General features: G+C 37.8%; 1 protein-coding gene across 1 annotated transcript in view; it reads left to right on the forward strand.

The window, feature by feature from the left end:
• The window catches only part of RIMS2 (regulating synaptic membrane exocytosis 2), a 209326-nt gene that overhangs the window by 50459 nt on the left and 138244 nt on the right, over window positions 1-20623 (forward strand). The window contains exons 9-11 of the mRNA XM_063299583.1: window positions 6766-6896; window positions 8987-9158; window positions 9292-9445. Of these exons, the coding sequence (XP_063155653.1) occupies window positions 6766-6896; window positions 8987-9158; window positions 9292-9445 (457 nt within the window). The remainder of the gene's footprint in view (window positions 1-6765; window positions 6897-8986; window positions 9159-9291; window positions 9446-20623) is intronic.

Genomic DNA, 20623 nt, shown 5'->3' on the forward strand with positions numbered 1-20623 from the left:
CAATCTAAGCCTGGTTCCCAGCCTCTCAGTATGTGGGGTTTCTTCAAATGGGTATGTGCCAGCCTCTGACCTCGCCACCATCAATATTCTGAAATTTTGCTGGGTTTTCACTTTGGCCAGGCTGGATACATTGCTTTCTGCCATTCTGATGGAACATTACAAAAATACTACCCTATGCCAAGGTCCTTGTAGGAGCAGCTCAGTGCAGGTAATCCTCAGTTAATGACTACTTGTTCAGTGACCGTTTGAAGTTACAACAGCACTGAGTGAATGGTACGTATAACTGGTCTTTGAAGCTCTTGCTGTCCGAGCACCTCCGTGGTCATGTGATTGCAATCTGGGTGCTTGGCAACCAGCTCGCACTCAGGATGGTTGCAGGGTCCCATGGTCAAGTAATAGCTATTTGTGATCTTCCCTGCTGGCTTCTCACAAACAAAATCAATGGGGAAGCTGGCAGGGAAGGTCACAGTTTGCTCTGGTAAGTCTCCCCCACTCGGCAGCAACCATCCCCAGCCTGGCCGCTCTCACGCTGTGTCTCACTGGCTTCCCGCACACCATCCTTCGCACAGCAGCAGCCACTTACCTGCCCACCAGCCTGCTTGTGAGGCGCCTGGGACTTGCAATTTCCTATTGGTTTCCCCACTGACTTTGCTTGTGGGGAGCCGGCAGGAAGTTGGCAAGGAGGTACTTGCTTAACAACCTGTGATCCTTGCTTAACAATGGCAACGGGGATTGCCGGGATTGCTCTTGCTAAGTGATGCGATCACACGATGGCTGTCTTTATTACGGCATCGCTTAGCGATGGAAATTCTGCTCCCTTTATCATCATTAAGTGAGGACTACTTGTAGAATCTTTGGGCCATATCCTCCTTTATTACTCTCTATACAGGAAGTTCCAGATGACTTTTATCTATCTGGCACAGCATGAGTTCTATCCTGAAAAGATTCCATGGCACAGAATGAGTTCTATTTGATGTTTCTCTTGTCCTACCATTATTTGGATATATTCTCCTAGGTTGCCCAATTGTGTTCTTCCATATGCACCATCCATCTCTCCTTGTGTTTGAATTTCTTATAATTTCTTATACATACACACAAACACATTTCATTTTTAATTGTTTGTATCTGCTAGTTTTATGGCTACAGTAAAGGTTTGGTTTGGTTTGGTTTGGTTTGATGCCTACCTACCTACCAATTCCCATCCTTCCAGCCCATTAAGTCCCTCGTCCTCTTGTGGATCTGGGATTTGCAATTCCTCTTAATTTTGCTCAAGATCCCTTAGAGAGTTGCAACCTGTAGTTTGAAAACCCACGCCTTAGTTTTCCTTTATTTCATATTATGCCTCTACCAATGCTTCTAATTCTCCTTTATTTCATGCTATGATTATTATATATTTTTGCCAGGACACTGAATATCTCAGCTTCCAGTACCCTGGCCCTATCATTTGCTCCTCCAAATGAAAAGGAGAAAGAAACTCTTCCAAACAAAGAGGGCATAGAATATGCAGAGAATTTCCCAGTGTGACTTTTGGAAATAACTATATACTGTAAAGCAGCTTTTTTTAAAGTGGTTCTTGGACATTAAAATAAATTGACAGCGGTATAAATTCATAGGTGCCTAATGGAAGCCATAATGGTGTCATGCATGACATGATGTCATTGCACAAATGGTGTGAATTACATAATTTGTGTAAGGCATATCACATATAGAATCTGATTTGCATTGTGTGTGATGACCTCATGATATGTATGACATCCACTTGTGGATGCCCAGTTATAATACAGAAATTACAATAAATATGATTAAAACACTGCCTGAAATATGATTAACAGTTTATTGGTTTTCTCATGCTCCTAATAAGAAGGTGTAAGAGTACGAAGATGATCTTTTAATAATCCCGAGATAATTAAAAGTGAGCTAATTAAATGCATTTTACAATCCAAGAAGTGGCTCAGTATAATAAATAAATTGTACCACTCCTTTGAAACTATTAAAGCAAAGCCCAATAATTGGTAGTGTGTTAGAAAAAATTAGCTCACTGAAAACAGCTAGTAAGGCCCCATGCAGCATTTCACTATTAAATCATTTTAAGGGCCAGCAGTAAGGGTAAACTGAGGTATTTTCATTTGTATTCCATGACATTGTGTAATATAATCCTAAATATTCTAACACAAGACCAGTTGACATTAATGGGGCTTACTCTCAATTATGGGGTTATAAGTTTGTGTCATACTGTCTTTTAAGTGGCTTTATGTTAACATGCATTGTACATAGGAAAGTCTCTTAATAAAGGGCATTGGAAAGGACAAACTCATTTTTAGGAGATGCCAGTCATAATGTGAACAAAGTCAGATAAAAATCTTATTAATAGAGAAACATAAAGAATGTTTACAATTTTAATAATACCTTTACAGATAGACTGAGTTTTAACACTTGCTTTTAAATTAATGTGTTATTGGTGTATGGCATAATTTAAAGTTGTGTGTCCTTGTTTTAATTTTGGTCTTTTAGTTTCTAGTGTGTTGTCTTTTTGGCTTTGTTTTATTGCTTTTTCTTTAATTTTGCTTACCAGAGCCAAAGCCTTAGTAGAAGAACAGCGCCTTTTGTTCCTAGGGTTCAGGTAAAGGCTTAATCTGCCTGACAGAAACTAAAGCTTTTTTTTTTGGTTGTTGTTGTTTTCTTGGAAAATGGATAGTAGGAAAATGTCAAAGTTGGTCTGTTTTCCCATTTTAATTTTTGAATGTGTTGTTTTAGACCATCTTAACAAATGTCATACTGTCTTGTGTACAGCTTGAAAAGTATTGCATGGATATCAAAACTCTACATTGAAATTTAAAGAGACAACTAGCTTTTAGTTTTGTTTTTATCTATATTTAAACATGCATAGACATTAATAGACAGTAATAGTAATAATAACTATGCAACTCTTGCATAACTGTGTACCTTGAAATAATAATATGTGATCTTGTATCTTTGATATTTGTCCTTGTGTATTACAGTTGATGTCTCTTTAAATCACTCATTCTTTGCATTATTTAAATGACAAAATTTCCTTGAGAAGATGGGCAAATAAATTTGTCCTAATTGAAGAAATTTGCATCTGCAGGTATTTTAAGATGTTAGTTGAAATTCTGAAAATAAGAATATTTTTTTTTAATTTTTAATTTTTTTTTAATCGTATGGCATAGCAGTTCAGTGTTCATGCTGCTATTCTTGCTGGGAAATCCTTGTGAGGTCCAGCAGCCAGATGTGTAGACCATTTAGCCGTGACAAGTCACGTTGCCTGGGGTGCACCATGAGGAGGCTAGTCTACGTTGCACCAAGTTGGGCTGGAAGAAAGTGACTGGCTCAAGGTTACCCAGCCAGCTTTCATGCCTAAGGTGGGACTAGAGCTCACAGAATCCTGGTTTCTAGCCCAGAAACTTAACCAAACTGGCTCTCTTTTATTTTTAGTGTTGATTATATTTGCCTGTTTTTTTGGGGGTACAAATTGTTTGCCTTTTCTCATTAGAAATTCCTTAAAATACTGTAGATTAACCCACTTGTAGATTGTATAAGAATGTCATTATGCTTATTTTACTTTGCTGCATGCCTTCCTTTTTATTTCCTTTTGTTTTGTACATGGAACATTACTCGTTTTTATAATATTTACAGATTTGGAATTTAAACAAGTTATATGCAGACAAGTGTAGTTCAGTTCCTAATAAATCTAGCTTAATTGAGCGGTTTAATTCTCCAAAAATAGTGCTTGAGAAATATACAAGCCACTTTCTTGGATGTTATTAAAATCAGGCTAGATTTGAGCAGTATATAGCAGTGTCTGAGCTGAAATTAAGAAGTTAGTATGGCTTATGTTGATTATCTACAAAGACAACCACTCCCATTGGATAAAAACATTCTGGAATTATAGCTGTATCATTCATCTGATATTAATGAAAATAACTAGTTAATCAAATTAAGAGTGGCATAATCTTTCCACATAGTGTAGGAAAGATTTTGTGTGCGGACAAAACTTCTGCTTCATTCAAAACCAGTGATTATCGTAGCAGAGCAAGTGGTAAACTTCTTTTTCATCCTGCATTTGGTTATAAGTAGACAACCCGTGACCTGTTGGGTCATCGTTTCAGATATATTTCCTTACCAGATTCCTCAATGCCTTCAATAATGGCAGACCTTCTAATGTACTACCTTCACTGGAAAAGTTCTTAAAAATTCAGGGAGAGATGTATCTGCTTTGAAAATAGCTTATGTTGAACTGTATAGCTCATTTTACATGCCAGTAAAGTATTGCTCAAGATCCTGCAAGGTAGACTTCAGCAACTCATGGACCGAGAACTGCCAGATGAACAAGCTGGGTTTAGAAAAGGCAGAGGAGCTAGGGACCAAATTGCCAATATCCGCTGAATAATAGAAAAAGCCAGGGAGTTTCAGAAAAACATCTATTTCTGTTTTGTTGACTATTCTAAAGCCTTTGACTGTGTGGACCATAACAAATTGTGGCAAGTTCTTAGCGGTAGGGATACCAAGTCATCTTGTATGCCTCCTGAAGAATCTGTATAACGACCAAGTAGCAACAGTAAGAACAGACCACAGAACAACGTACTGGTTTCAGATTGGGAAAGGAGTACGGCAGGGCTGTATACTCTCACCCTACCTATTCAACTTGTACGCAGAACACATCATGCGACATGCTGGGCTTGAGGAATCCAAGGCTGGAGTTAAAATCTCTGGAAGAAACATTAACAATCTCAGATATGCAGATGATACCACTTGATGGCTGAAAGTGAAGAGGAACTGAGGAGCCTTATGATGAAGGTACAAGAAGAAAGTGCAAAAGCTTGCTGAAAAAAACCAAGATTATGGCAACCAGCTTCATTGATAACTGGCAAATAGAGGGAGAAAATGTAGAAGCAGTGAAAGACTTTGTATTTCTAGGTGCGAAGATTACTGCAGATGCTGACTGCAGTCAGGAAATCAGAAGACGTTTAATCCTTGGGAGAAGAGCAATGACAAATCTCGATAAAATAGTTAACAGCAGAGACATCACACTGACAACAAAGGTCCGCATAGTTAAAGCAATGGTATTCCCAGTAGTAACATATGGCTGTGAGAGCTGGACCATAAGGAAGGCTGAGCGAAGGAAGATAGATGCTTTTGAACTGTGGTGTTGGAGGAAAATTCTGAGAGTGCCTTGGACTGCCAGAAGATCAAACCAGTCCATCCTCCAGGAAATAAAGCCAGACTGCTCACTGGAGGGAATGATATTAAAGGCCAAACTGAAATACTTTGGCCATAATGAGAAGACAGGATACCCTGGAGAAGATGCTGATGCTAGGGAGAGTGGAGGGCAAAAGGAAGAGGGGCCGACCAAGGGCAAGATGGATAGATGATATTCTAGAGGTGACAGACTTGTCCCTGGGGGAGCTGGAGGTGTTGATGACCGACAGGAAGCTCTGCGTGGGCTGGTCCATGAAGTCACGAAGAGTCGGAAGCGACTAAATGAATAAACAACGAACTGTATAGCACAGTCAAACATCAGAAGTTGACCACAGGAAATGTTTTATGACATTTTGTATTATGTCATAAAATGTTTTATGATAATTTTTATGTCATAAATTGTTTTATAAATCTTGCCAAATTTCTGTTCCATGGAAGTCATGGGTCTCAGATTTTGGACGCCTTCTGTAAATTATCCCATTTGAGGTACCTTGGTTCAAAAATTGTTGCCCTATGATGCACTGTTTCGCCCAGTAAAGGTTACAAAGTATCAAACAGACACAGGAGTTTTAATAGTATATAGAAAATTGTAGATCAGGAAAGATCTCTCTGGTAGTCTGACTTTAAAAGTTCTACTTTTCTATCTTCTCAAAAGAAATGAGTTGGGAATACATAATGCTTAGGCTAGAATAACTAATCTTTTGTTTACATCTCTACATGAATTTTAAGTTATTCCAAATTTGAGAACTGAAATTATACGTTTATAGAGAAAAAAAATCCAGAGATATACAAGGGATTAAATAATACTTCCAGTGTGCAGAATGGGGCAGTAAAATGGTAACTATATACTTGTAGAAGATTTCTGTAAAATCATTTTAGCAGATAAATGATTGTATTGTGAAAAGGTCCATAGAATTCATAACCTTATTTCATATATAATATAAAATAAGATTACCAGCCTATCATCTTTTAATGGATTTGTATCATGTAGTAGAGTTTGGCAGTCAGGCTGCTGCATGCAGCTGACCAATCACTAGGCTTCCGAGATCTCCCTACTCCTCTCAAAAATTATTTTTAAATTCCCAAAATCTTGCACATTCTTCAATGAAAATGTCAACATCTAGTAAGACTGATAGATACAGTAACATATGTAGAGTCAAGTATTAGAAATAAATAGAAATACTAAGCATATCTTTGTATGAAAGGCAACATCAAATGGTTAAACAAACAAAACATTTCATTTATTATAGTATGTAATATACTATATTTTATATAGTACAATACATTTAATATAGTATAACTCCCATTTTGTGCCTTAAATGGAACCTTGTCTAAAACTTACCTGGGAGTAATCCCTATACAACTCAGTGACACTTAATGTATGAGTAGGCATACATAGGCTTACACTCTCAGACAGCCAAATTAGAAATAATTTATTCATTGCAGTAATAAAATACAGTGTAGATTAAGCATTTCATTTATCTTACATTTATTTATTTTACATTGTAATTTTTAAAAATGTGCCTAATGCATATTTTCTCTTTACAGATAAAGTTGTGGTATGACAAAGTTGGCCATCAATTGATAGTCACAATATTGGGAGCAAAAGATCTTCCTTCAAGAGAAGATGGGAGACCGAGGAATCCCTATGTTAAGATTTACTTTCTTCCTGACAGAAGGTAACATGAACAAAGAGCTTAATTGAAATTACCACATATAGTCTGTAGAAAAAACTAATAGCCATGATTAGATGAAATTTCCTGGTGGAAATTGTTACAACTGAATTTTTGTGAGAAATCTGAATGATAAGTACAGAATGTAACTATATATATAATGACACAAATATATTAAATATTAAAGGATTTTATAAGGGTTGATCTGTTAATAATAATGAATGACTGCTGTATCCATCATTTAACCTTTTAAGTCAAAAGGAGTGAGTGAGTGAATGAATGAATGAATGAATGGATAAAATAAATAAATTATATAAATCAGACACACTGATGTGCTTCCTTGGATTATTGTCTTTAAGGATCATGCATGCAATGTAAAAAGTTTATTGCTAGGGATAGTGACTGGTTGAACAGGTTCCAAGGCATGCTACTTCATTTCCCAAATCAATTACACATCCAGGTCTTGAAGTCATAATGAAACACTGTCTTTGGCCTGAAGGGATTCTTAATGGGAGACCTTGCTGCTTTTATCCACTGGGATCAGCACATCGAAGATTCCAAAGCTTGTTGCAAAGCTTGGAGAAACTAGGGTTCTATGGTACTCTTTCTCAAAGCTCAGGACCATCTCAAGTAGAGGAAAAAAATGTAGGAGGGAGGGCAGGAGGGGAGTCAAAAGGATTTCCATTTCCTGTTTCTCTTATTTCTTAAGAAGTCTGTAGTATAGTTATTTTTCATAACCTTTTTGTTGATATTTAGAAATCAGTCTTACTGTGTTTTTCAAATGGTCATTACCAAGCTTGTTGTTCTATACGTATACTTTATTTTCACCCTGAGGCCCATAAAGTACTACATAAATTAATCATTAATTCTTCTTCAAAGCTTTTCACTCTGTAATGAGTTAGAGTTGTTCTATTAAATATTTTGAAATAAATTTTAAATAATAATTTATATTTAACAAAAAGTTTGCTTGATGTTGAAATATTCCTTTACCATAGCAGTTTCTCATTTTGAGTTCTGTTTGTACTGAAACTTCCCAGTTTGGCTTTAAATGTTGCAGTTACAATCTGTTTTTTAAGTGTTCCTGTTTTATATGTTATTTCTCTGGTTAGGGGTTCTCAAAGTAGAGGGTTCTCAAGGGAGGGCACAGGTTTCTTTGTTTTTTTTAAATAAATTTTGCTTCAGGCATAATAGTTGAGCTTAGACTTTTGAACATTACTAAACATATTAATTTGTTTTCCAGCTGCTTTATTTTCTTAGTACAGGCATAATATTTCTGTCAGTTACAATAATGTATTCTTTAAATTATTTGAAGACATTATTTTGAAATGAAGTCTTTTAATCCTTGCAAAGCTATTTTATAAAATGTTTCAATTTATCTACTAAAATCTAATCATTATGTCCAAAATATTGCTAATGTCTTATACCTTTTTTAAAATTAAAATATAGTATATTTTGTGGATTGGGTTTTTTAATCAAATGAAAGGGACAAAACTCTAATTTCTGCAGAATACAGCAACTGAGACCTATTGATCATATGACAGTCTGTTCGCAATCCATTATCACTATTGTTCTGGTAATTGAGTTCAGCTTATCTTGGAAATATTCATGTGTCTCTAGCATCTCAACCAGTGTGGCGTATAGTAGCGTATCCATAGTCTTTAGAATATTTGTAGAAGTCTGTGTGAAGTTAGTGAACTTTTTCAGTGCATAAACGGATAGCTTGTACAGTACTACTGAAGAGGAACAATGTATGAATATCCCTTCTGACACTTTGACAATAAAATTCCTAACAAGTCTTTCCTTGAATTTTGGATCAAAGTGCAGAACAGGTAAAAATAATTAAATGAGAAGGTTATGTGAATGCTGATTTTGTTTATAACATCCTATTTGTACTAATCAGGATTTTTTACAATTGGTGTTGAAATAGCAACTACTGATTAAAAAAAATATTGTGGAATAAGAAATGAGAGTAATTGTCTCAGAAATGAAACCCAGTTTCAGGAATTATGCAAAGGAACCAAACTCATCCTTCCCATTAAAAATATGAATTTTATGATTCTTTGAAATATCAACTAATATGTACTTCTTAATTACAGTGATAAAAATAAAAGAAGAACAAAAACAGTAAAAAAAACATTGGAACCCAAGTGGAACCAAACATTCATTTATTCTCCAGTTCATCGGAGAGAATTTCGAGAGCGAATGTTGGAAATTACCCTTTGGGACCAAGCACGAGTTCGTGAGGAAGAAAGTGAATTTTTAGGAGAGGTAGTCAATGCTATTTATTGTTTGCAAGGAATCCGTATTTGATGTTACCTCCACAGACACAAAGATACAATAAATTCTACAAGTGCAAATGATGTGTTCTACTTGAATAGTTCTATTTTATTCTCTTTTTTAGATTCTAATTGAATTAGAGACAGCATTGCTGGATGATGAGGCTCATTGGTACAAACTTCAGACTCATGATATGTCTTCATTGCCACTTCCCCATCCTTCCCCATATTTGCCACGCCGACAGCTTCATGGGGATAGCCCCACCCGAAGGTTGCAAAGTAGGTTATATAATACTATTAATTTGTTTTCATTTCTGAATTGAATAATTAAAATGCTTTCTTCTAGATTGCAAATTTATACAATAATAAGTTAGGATCTCTTCTGTTTTTATATACTAATTTAAGTATATTAACTGCATTTTTGAAAATCTGTGAAAGCTAGTGTGAATTCATTTTATATTAAGAAGCATTGTTTTCTCTAGTTCTTTTTGTTCTCTTATCCATTTATATTATGTACAGTGTTGCTTTCTACCATGTAGCTGTCACAATGCAGTTGTGTCCTTTACAACAATTTAGATATACAGGTAGTCCTTGGTTAATGACGGTAATTGGTACCAGGAACTTCATTGCTAAACAACATAGTCATAAAGTATGACATCACACAACCGTGCCAACTTACAACGGCAATTCCACAGTTCCACTTGTGGTTGTTAGGTGAATCGCATGCAGTCATTAGGCGTGATGTCATGTAATGGCCATTTGCAACCTCCTGACAGTTTCCCCATTGACTTTGCTTGTCAGAAGCCAGCAGTGAAGGTCACAAATGGTGATCACGTGACTGCAGGACTGCAGCAACTTCAAGGACAGGCCATAAGTCTCCTCATCGCATCTCCTCATTCAGCACCATCATCACTTCAAACAGTTGCTGAATGAATGGTTGCTAACTACCTATATTGCAAAAATTAATATTTATAGTAAAAGCTTATTTGGAGGGTTCAGTCATAAATTTTAGAAGAAAAAAGTTTCAAATTGTAATACACTGATTTTTTTTTTTAAAAAAGTAGGTAGATCTGTAAAATCCATGACTATAAACCATATGTAGATTTTAAACTCCTTTTACGATGTGCTTCCCTTCCCTTCTCAAATATGTCTAATATGTCTTCCTTGAAATCTGATAAACTTCACAAACTTTCCTTATAACTTCATGTTAACATGTATCTATAAATATTATAAATTATTACAAATATAAATATATAATAAACAAAACATTTTAGGCAGCAGTTTTAGAATCCTTTGGACATCGTAACAAAATCAGTTGGATGCCTTGACATTTCCCCTGAAGCTGGAGAGAAACCTCTGAAGAGGAAACCTACATTACATGCCCATCTCTGTTTGTCTGCCTAGGCTGCAAAGCTGCTTAGGTGCAAATGTCACATCATCCTCATTCATGCCCAGCCACAGTATTCCGACTGACAAGTAGGACTGCTTTGTCTCATCATGTAATTATTAACTTTAATTTTGTTTCAGATAAAATATTATTTCATCTCATTTTAATTTATTCTGTCCTTTTGCAGAACTCTCAGAAAATATTACACTTTTTAGAAATCTGAACACATAGTAAACAGTAAAAATATTTCATCAAGTCACAGTTGAAATTTAATGTTATCTAATTTCCAACTTCACTGAATCTTGTTGGATGGGATTTTTTTATTATATGGCAATGCTGAATTTGTTTTATCTAAAACACATGTATTCACTTCCGTATTAAAATGCCCAAGGATATTTGGTATCCTCTTTTGAGGAGTTCCTGAAAGCAGGTTCTATATATTTTAAGGCTGAGATGAAGCAGGTCTGCTTTATATGCAAATCTTAACCACCCAAAGTCACAGTGGAGTTAGGCTGCCAATACATTTAATAAACAAACCAAAAACAAATCTAAAGTTAGTACATTATGAACTATTAATTATATGGGTGAACAATTCAGTATGTGAAGAATGGAATGTGAGCTCTGTTCTCTAAAGCAGACTCTCTCAATCTTTTACCGTGGAGGAATACTTATAATCATTTTTAGGTCTCAGTGAATTCTGCAGAAAAATTACAAAAAAGATGAAAACTTCACAATACAATTCACTTCTAACCTATACAAACTACATTTTATAATGTTTATAACAGCAAAGCAGCAGGCCAGCAGCTGAGTTGCAGTGTGTAGAAATTCCCACCACTTCAAGGGCTAGCATTGCATGATGCATGACGTTCAAAAAACAATGTTTCTTTTTTTTCTTTCAAACATGGACTTGTGGAACCCCTAATGAGCTTTTGTTTAAGCTTAGGGTTCTGTGGAAGCCTAGTTGAGAAAGGCTGCTCTAAACTCTGATGTTGGAGCAAGAAATAAATTCAGATCATACCGCAGGTATTCAGGCACCAATATAAGGCTGGTTGCACCTATAAAGTTTATGGCATAGGGCCTATTTATCGGAGGACTGCCCATCTCCAATTGCTTCTGCCTGCCTGGTACATTCCAGCAAAGTGGGTGCACTCCCGGTCTCCTCTATTAAATGCTGTCATCTTACAGGACTGCGGAAGCATGCCTTTTCTGTTGCGGTACCTGCCCTCTGGAACATCATTCCCCAGTATCAGACTCATCCAACCCTGTCAGTCTTTTGTAAGGAAAAAGATTTAAGTTCTATGATGACACCGTTAACTTTTCACAGACATTATTCATAGTGCTGAACATGTTTGTACTGATGTCAGTGAAAGAGGAAGTGATTTTGTAATAGGGAGAGATAATAACAAGAGGGGAGAACTGCATGGTCAAGTTAACAATAGGGAAACCCTGATAATTCAGTAGGAAACTGTAGGGGGAAAAAAGATTATTGAGTCAATGACCACTGACTCCAGTTAAGGAATTAAGTTCATATTCTGGCTTTACCTTGTTCTGTTCCACACTGTAATTTTGAAAGGAAGAATTAATCAAAAGTTTGGCTAGCAAATAGAATTAACAGAATGAAGTTCTCTGTGTTTAAAAATAACTTGAACTGTGTTAAATAAAAAGAAGCACCCTGATGGTTTTTTAAAAAATTAGTAGGATCACTAAATTGTTATGGCGTAAGTGCCATTGGACATAAATATACACAGGATTGCACTGAAGAGTTCTAAAAAAACCCCAGTACTTCATGACTGCTTTATCAAATAAAAATAGCAATTGTACTTAGTCATGCACAACCTTTCAAATTAAGTACACTTCTGTTACATGTTAAAGCCTCGTGTATTTTTTTCTGATATCACTTCATTTTAACATTTTCCAGATAAAGGCTCATATTCATATAATCCAGGTAATTTAAAAGCATGCCATTTATTGCTTGTGACAATTTTTTTTAATGCTATTGGTGTGCTTCTGCTATTTGTTGTGCTTCAGTTCAGTTGCTTGTTTGTTCTTTGGATTCTTACTCTGTTTTCAGAAATAGGCCTTTATCTATGCATTGTTTCTAATCTTAGAGTATTATAAACATTTTGCTAAAAAATTGAACTATTTTCTAACTCTTCATTCATTATGATTTGATGTAAAGGTAATATCATAATATTGATATTAGTATCTTGATAGTACTTTATGACAATTTGTATTAAAATTAAAATTTATACCAATATACCAACTTCTAACTTAAAACTCCATACTGATATGATGCTATACAACTATTGAGTGATAATGTCTCCTTTATTGACAGCGGTACCGTACTTAAAAATGAACTGTGGAGTCCTTGGCGCTCTCTGAGCTTGGTTGTTTGCTTGCAGACATTTCAATATCTGCAAACAAACAACCAAGCTCAGAGAACGCCAAGGACTCCACAGTTCAGCCCCGAGCTACAGATATTCTCTTCTATTGGTTGTAAATAAATCTCCAACTATCAGGCTTTTTTAATTTACTCAGCAAATAAATAAATAACATACCTCATTTATAATAATCATAGCTCCTGCATTAACATTTTTTCTTGGTAACCATTGCAAGGCAGATAAAGTTAAATCAGTAGATCAAGTTAAATCATAGAATTGGATGCCTGTTTCCTGAATCAGTTCAGCAAATTAATACATCCGATTTGCTGTTTTATATTAAATTAAATCAAATTGACCTTCCTGTTAATTTGGATCAGAATTCGATCTGATTGAAATCAATTGGAAAATCAAGCTGATTAGATTTGATGCTTTAATTCAAAGCAGCAGATTAACAGGTCAGACTCAATCTGTATATCCCTAGTGTTTGGATGTGATAATATCCTGTATGTATTACAGATTCTTTGTGCTATTTCTAGGCGTTAAATCAAAGGTGCCATATGCTTATCACTTTATTACTGTATTTAATTGTGGATCAGCAGTTTGTGGAAATGGAGAAAGTAGTTGGGTTCTGTTAATAGAAATTATGGATACATGGCTTTTTTCCCCAGGCATTTGGGTCCAGTTGAGTGGAGTCATTTTTTTTGGCAAACTACTGCGGAAATCTTCCCAAGAAAACTGCAGGGACTTGCTTAGGCTGTCACCAGAAGTCAAAAACTGGCTTGAAGGCACAGAAAGAAAGAAAGAAAGAAAGAAAGAAAGAAAGAAAAAGATGTGTTCTGTTAATAGAAATTATGGATACCTGGCTTTTTTCCCAGGCATTAGGGTCCAGTTGAGTAGAGTCTTTTTGTTGTTGTAGTAGTTTTTTTATAATTGTACTTTGTTGCCATTTTATATTTTGTATTTTATATTTATATAATTTATTTGTTTTATATTATTTGGCTTTTCCCCCCTGGTTTATTGTTTGTTTTTCTGTTGTATGCTGCCCAAAATCACATTGAGTTGGGCGACCTTATAAATCTAGTAAGTAAGTAAGTAAATAAATAAGTTTTGCTTTGTACCTGAAGATTTATCCTTCTACTGTTAAGTAATTAAATTGACATGCGCTAACCTATGGCTTTAGAGAACATGAGAAACAATATACAAGAATCACAGCATTTTGAAAAAGGTGAAATCTAGAAAATGTCTCATTCACTTATTTCCCAGATATTTTTCATATATATTTTATATTGCTATACAAAAATTGGTCTTGCATTACACTTGGATATAAGTACATGCCAAATAAAAATACTACTATTAATATTTTACAATCTCTTGCATAATCTGATTTCCAAAATTCTTAAAGAGTTTTTTCTTCATTTTTCTTCAGTTGAATTACAACTGAATTCAACTTTAATTTTATCAGCTTTGATCCACTTAGTGGATCACACATGCATCTTGATCTTTCAACTATTCTCATCCCAGGAACTATCTTATATAGAATACTTTTTGGTTACATAGATTGAGATATCACTTTGGAGAATAAAGCGTTTAAGTTTGTCTTAAACTATTCATAATTTATTTGGAAAGTATTTTATAAGCCATTAAAAATTAATGAGTCCTTGGGCAGGGAAGGGGGATAGCTGTTGTCATCCATGAGGCTCTGTTGGGGCCAGTTGGATTTGTTGTTTATGTATCACCCCTCCTGCTGCACAGTGATACCCCAGACGGGGCTGCTTGACTGGATCACTGAGGTGGTGGTGGAAGTCCCCTGGCTGGTACTGTTAGGGGACTTCAACTACCTTTGCCCTGCAGTGGATCTGGAGCAGCCTATGGATCAGGTTCAACTTATCCAGGGTCCAGCACACTTGAGAATTCACACTCTAATCTGGTTTTTGTTGTGAGACAGAAGTGATGTGATTTGAAAGTAGAGTTGAACTTCACCTCACGTCATGGACAGATGACACTGTAATTGCCATAGAGCTCTGTAGTACAACCTTACTCTGCAGCGGGGAAGAACCTATGCCAATGGAGATGACTGGGGTTCCATCTTGTGAAGTGCTCTGGGATCATTTTGAGTCTGTGAGGAACCCTTCCCTGCAGTGTTAGTTCTAAACCTCATGGTTAGTTGAAGCCTCCTTTGAGGTGTCAAGAGATTAGTTCCAAGTGGTAATTCATGCTTATCTGAATGATTAGGTATTTCCATAATCTCTGTAGTGGGTGGTGGTGTGTCCCCAGCTCAAGAAGCCTTCACTTGATCTGTCTTGGACAATTATAGACCTGTTTCTAAGGTTCCTTTTCTTGGAAAGGTTGTGGAAAAAGTGGTGGCCCTATAACTGTAAAGGACCATAAAGCAAACAGTGCATATGGACGTTTGGTCCTTCTTGATCTATCACTGGCTTTTGATGCCATCAATTATGGTATCCTTCTGGACCATTTCTGAGGGATTGGAGTGGGGGGCACTGTTTTACCAAGGTTCTCCTCCTTCCTGGAGGGTTGGCCCCAGTCAGTGGTGGTGAGAGAAGAAAGATCTATTCAAAGTCCTTTACTTTGTGGAGTGCATCAGGGAACTCTTCTCTTTACTTTTTAACACTGGGGGAGGTCATCCACCAGTGTAGGGTTCGGTATCATCAATATACTGATGATAAAGTTATTTTTACATCTTGTCTGCAGGCCAAACAGGTAATGCAGTGGATGGTAACCCAGTGCTTGGAGGCTGTCAGGGTCTGGGTAGGGAGGAACAGCCTTTTAGAATGGCTTTAGGTTTGTGGCCCAGATGATTCCAGATAAATTCAGTCTTTGGCTGTGAATGGGGTTGTACTCCTGCACTCAGAGGTGACTTGCAATTTTCTCCTAGACTCATGGCTCCCACTTGAGGAGCAGACGGCAGCTGTGGCTAGGAGGATTTTGCACAGTTATATATTGTGCACCAATTGCAATCTTCCCTAGATCAGGATAGCTTGCAAACAGTAATGTGTGCCCTAGCCATCTCCTGTTTGGACTGTGGTAACACAGCTAGATGGGCTGCCCTTGAAGAACATCTGGAAGCTATAGCTGGTGCAATATGCAATAGTCCAGGCAGTGATGGGTATTTGGATGACACCACTGCTTTGGGAGCAGCATTGATTATCAGTTGGCTTCTGGGTGTGATTCAAGGTGCTGGTTATCATCTTTAAGGTCCTATATGTCTTTGGACATGGTTATCTGAGGGACCACCTTCTCCTGTATTCATCTGCCTATCCACCCAGATCAAATTTTGTGTCTTGTCTTCAGCAGAGGGGCAAACACTCATGCAAGCATGGTGTGTGTGTGATTCTGTATGAGGCTTGAGAGGGTACTAGGGGCCAAGCATATGCTGGAGAAAGGGCTTGGTAGAAGAAACATTTGCAGGGAGTGAGGGAGAGTGCATATACTGATGGTTGGAGCAGTACAATTATGGTGAGGCTGGCGGATGCATCACAAGCTGAGCACACACTGGATAAGTGCTTGGTTGCAGAAGCAGTGGGGGGAAGATGAGGTAGAGGCACAAGGAGAGCATGGGTATAGGCAGACAGGAGCAGGTGAGTGAAAAACAGGAGTGGTGTTAGAAAAGGCAAATGAGGAATGTGTGTGTGTATGATAAGCTTACTGGTAACCGAGAAGGAGATGTAAAACTGGGCCAGTTAGCCTGTAATCCAAAAAAAACCCACAGTGTCTTGAAAGCACCATGGGACAAGCCAGAAACTTGGTCTGGAACATGCCAAGGAGTCAGGAACAAGAAAGCACAAAACATGGGGCATGAAGCAAAATGCTGAAGTTGCTTCCAGCAATGAAAGGCAGTCCCTGAACAGTTTAAATCCTCACCCACTGAGCACGCACAGCAGAAGCTTTTCTTGCTCAGTTTTGGTGATAATAAGATGCCTTTTTCTACTAAGTAGTTTTTAATAATAAAGGTTACTCCTGTAGTTCTTTCTCTTCTGACTTTTTTAGTGTGCTGTTTCACCACCCAAACAACCAGCACTTAATTCTGAGAAAGTACTCAGAAGCACAAAGGACTATTTGAAGAATCAGATATTGCCTCCTCTGTAATCACTGTTGCTCTTATATTAAGATTCCTACTCTTTCCCTTCAGCAAAGGATCGTTACCTTGTCATGGTGCTGGAGCTTGAGCACCCCAATGATGCCATGAGCTAAACCGTGAAGGGCCACCCAAGACGGGAAGGTCATGACAGAGAGGTCAGACTAAATGCGATCCCTGGGGAAGGTAATGGCAACCCACCCCAGTATTCTTGCCGTGAAAACTCAATGGATCAGTGCAACCAGAGATATGTCGGTATACCATCGGAAGATGAGACCCCCAGGTCGGAAGATGGTCAAAATGCTACTGGGGAGGAACAGAGGATGAGTTCAACTAGCCCCAGACGTGATGACGCAACTAGCTCAAAGCCGAAAGGACGGCTACCGGCCGACGGTGCTGGTGGTGAATGGCGAATCCGATGTTCTAAGGATCAACACACCATTGGAACCTGGAATGTAAGATCTATGAACCAGGCCAAATTGGATGTGGTTATTGGTGAGATGTCAAGATTAAAGATAGACATTTTGGGCATCAGTGAACTGAAATGGACTGGAATGGGCCACTTCACATCAAATGTCCACCAGATCTACTACTGTGGACAAGAGGACCACAGAAGAAATGGAGTAGCCTTCATAATTAATAGTAAAGTGGCTAAAGCAGTGCTTGGATACAATCCAAAAAACAATAGAATGATCTCAATTCGAATTCAGGGCAAGCCATCTAACATCACAGTGATCCAAATATACGCCCCAACCACAGATGCTGAAGAAGCTGAAGTAGAGCAGTTCTATGAGGATCTGCAGCACCTACTGGACAGCACAGCTAAAAGAGATGTTATTTTCATCACAGGAGACTGGAATGCTAAGGTGGGCAGTCAAATGACACCTGGAATTACAGGTAAGCATGGCCTGGGAGAACAAAACGAAGCAGGACATAGGCTGATAGAATTTTGCCAAGACAACTTACTCTGCAGAACAAACACTCTCTTCCAACAACCTAAGAGACGGCTTTATACATGGACTTCACCAGATGGACAACACCGAAATCAGATTGACTACATCCTTTGTAGCCAACGGTGGCGGACATCTATACAGTCGGTAAAAACAAGACCTGGAGCTGACTGTAGTTCAGATCATGAACTTCTTCTTGCACAATTTAGGATCAGACTAAAGAGATTAGGGAAGACCCACAGATCAGCTAGATATGAGCTCACTAATATTCCTAAAGAATATGCAGTGGAGGTGAAGAATAGATTTAAGGGACTGGACTTAGTAGATAGGGTCCTGGAAGAACTCTGGACAGAAGTTTGCAACATTGTTCAGGAGGCGGCAACAAAATACATCCCAAAGAAAGAGAAAACCAAGAAGGCAAAATGGCTGTGTGCTGAGACACTAGAAGTAGCCCAAGAAAGAAGGAAAGCAAAAGGCAACAGTGACAGGGGGAGATATGCCCAATTAAATGCAAAATTCCAGAGGTTAGCCAGAAGAGATAAGGAATTATTTTTAAACAAGCAATGCGCAGAAATGGAAGAAGACAATAGAATAGGAAGGACAAGAGACCTCTTCCAGAAAATTAGAAACATTGGAGGTAAATTCCAGGCAAAAATGGGTATGATCAAAAACAAAGATGGCAAGGACCTAACAGAAGAAGAAGAGATCAAGAAAAGGTGGCAAGAATATACAGAAAACCTGTATAGGAAGGATAACAATATCGGGGATAGCTTTGACGGTGTGGTCGGTGAGCTAGAGCCAGACATCCTGAAGAGTGAGGTTGAGTGGGCCTTAAGAAGCATTGCTAATAACAAGGCAGCAGGAGACGATGGCATCCCAGCTGAACTGTTCAAAATCTTGCAAGATAATGATGTCAAGGTAATGCATGCTATATGCCAGCAAATTTGGAAAACACAAGAATGGCCATCAGACTGGAAAAAATCAACTTATATCCCCATACCAAAAAAGGGAAACACTAAAGAATGTTCAAACTATCGAACAGTGGCACTCATTTCACATGCCAGTAAGGTAATGCTCAAGATCCTGCAAGGTAGACTTCAGCAATTCATGGAGTGAGAATTGCCAGATATACAAGCTGGGTTTAGAAAAGGCAGAGGAACTAGGGACCAAATTGCCAATATCCGCTGGATAATGGAAAAAGCCAGGGAGTTTCAGAAAAACATCTATTTCTGTTTTATTGACTATTCTAAAGCCTTTGACTGTGTGGACCATAACAAATTGTGGCAAGTTCTTAGTGGTATGGGGATACCAAGTCATCTTGTCTGCCTCCTGAAGAATCTGTATAGCAACCAAGTAGCAACAGTAAGAACAGACCACGGAACAACGGACTGGTTTAAGATTGGGAAAGGAGTACGGCAGGGCTGTATACTCTCACCCTACCTATTCAACTTGTACGCAGAACACATCATGCGACATGCTGGGCTTGAGGAATCCAAGGCTGGAGTTAAAATCTCTGGAAGAAACATTAACAATCTCAGATATGCAGATGATACCACTTTGATGGCTGAAAGCAAAGAGGAACTGAGGAGCCTTATGATGAAGGTGAAAGAAGAAAGTGCAAAAGCTGGCTTGCAGCTAAACCTCAGAAAAAGCAAGATTATGGCAACCAGCCTGATTGATAACTGGCAAATAGAGGGAGAAAATGTAGAAGCAGTGAAAGACTTTGTATTTCTAGGTGCGAAGATTACTGCAGATGCTGACTGCAGTCAGGAAATCAGAAGACGCTTAATCCTTGGGAGAAGAGCGATGACAAATCTCGATAAACTAGTTAAGAGCAGAGACATCACGCTGACAACAAAGGTCTGCATAGTTAAAGCAATGGTGTTCCCTGTAGTAACATATGGCTGCGAGAGCTGGACCATAAGGAAGGCTGAGCGAAGGAAGATCGATGCTTTTGAACTGTGGTGTTGGAGGAAAATTCTGAGAGTGCCTTGGACTGCAAGAAGATCCAACCAGTCCATCCTCCAGGAAATAAAGCCAGACTGCTCACTTGAGGGAATGATACTAAAGGCAAAACTGAAATACTTTGGCCACATAATGAGAAGACAGGACACCCTGGAGAAGATGCTAATGCTAGGGAGAGTGGAAGGCAAAAGGAAGAGGGGCCGACCAAGGGCAAGATGGATTGATGATATTCTAGAGGTGATGGATTCATCCCTGGGGAAGCTGGGGGTGTTGACGATCGACAGGAAGCTCTGGCGTGGGCTGGTTCATGAAGTCATGAAGAGTCGGAAACGACTAAATGAATAAACAACGAACTCTTTCCCTACCTTTAAACATGGTTTGACATTGTACTTACATCAACATTAATAAGATAATGTTAACTATATACTTTTAATTTTGACTTTTATTCAGGCTAAATAAAAACTAGCTTTAAATGCTAGGTTATGAAAAAATATGGTTAGGATTAACCATAAGCAGTGTCAAAGCAGAGATCAGACTAGAATATGATTAAAGCTAGCAAAGAAAATTTGCATGATAGATAACAGGACGAAAATATCTGGGTAATTCCTACTCTTTCAATTAGGATTGAGCATGTACTGTATGACTTCGTATTTATACAACATGTTTGTTTTAGTGACTCAT

The sequence above is a fragment of the Candoia aspera genome, chromosome 3 (assembly GCF_035149785.1).
Source record: "Candoia aspera isolate rCanAsp1 chromosome 3, rCanAsp1.hap2, whole genome shotgun sequence".
Taxonomy (NCBI): Eukaryota; Metazoa; Chordata; class Lepidosauria; order Squamata; family Boidae; genus Candoia; species Candoia aspera.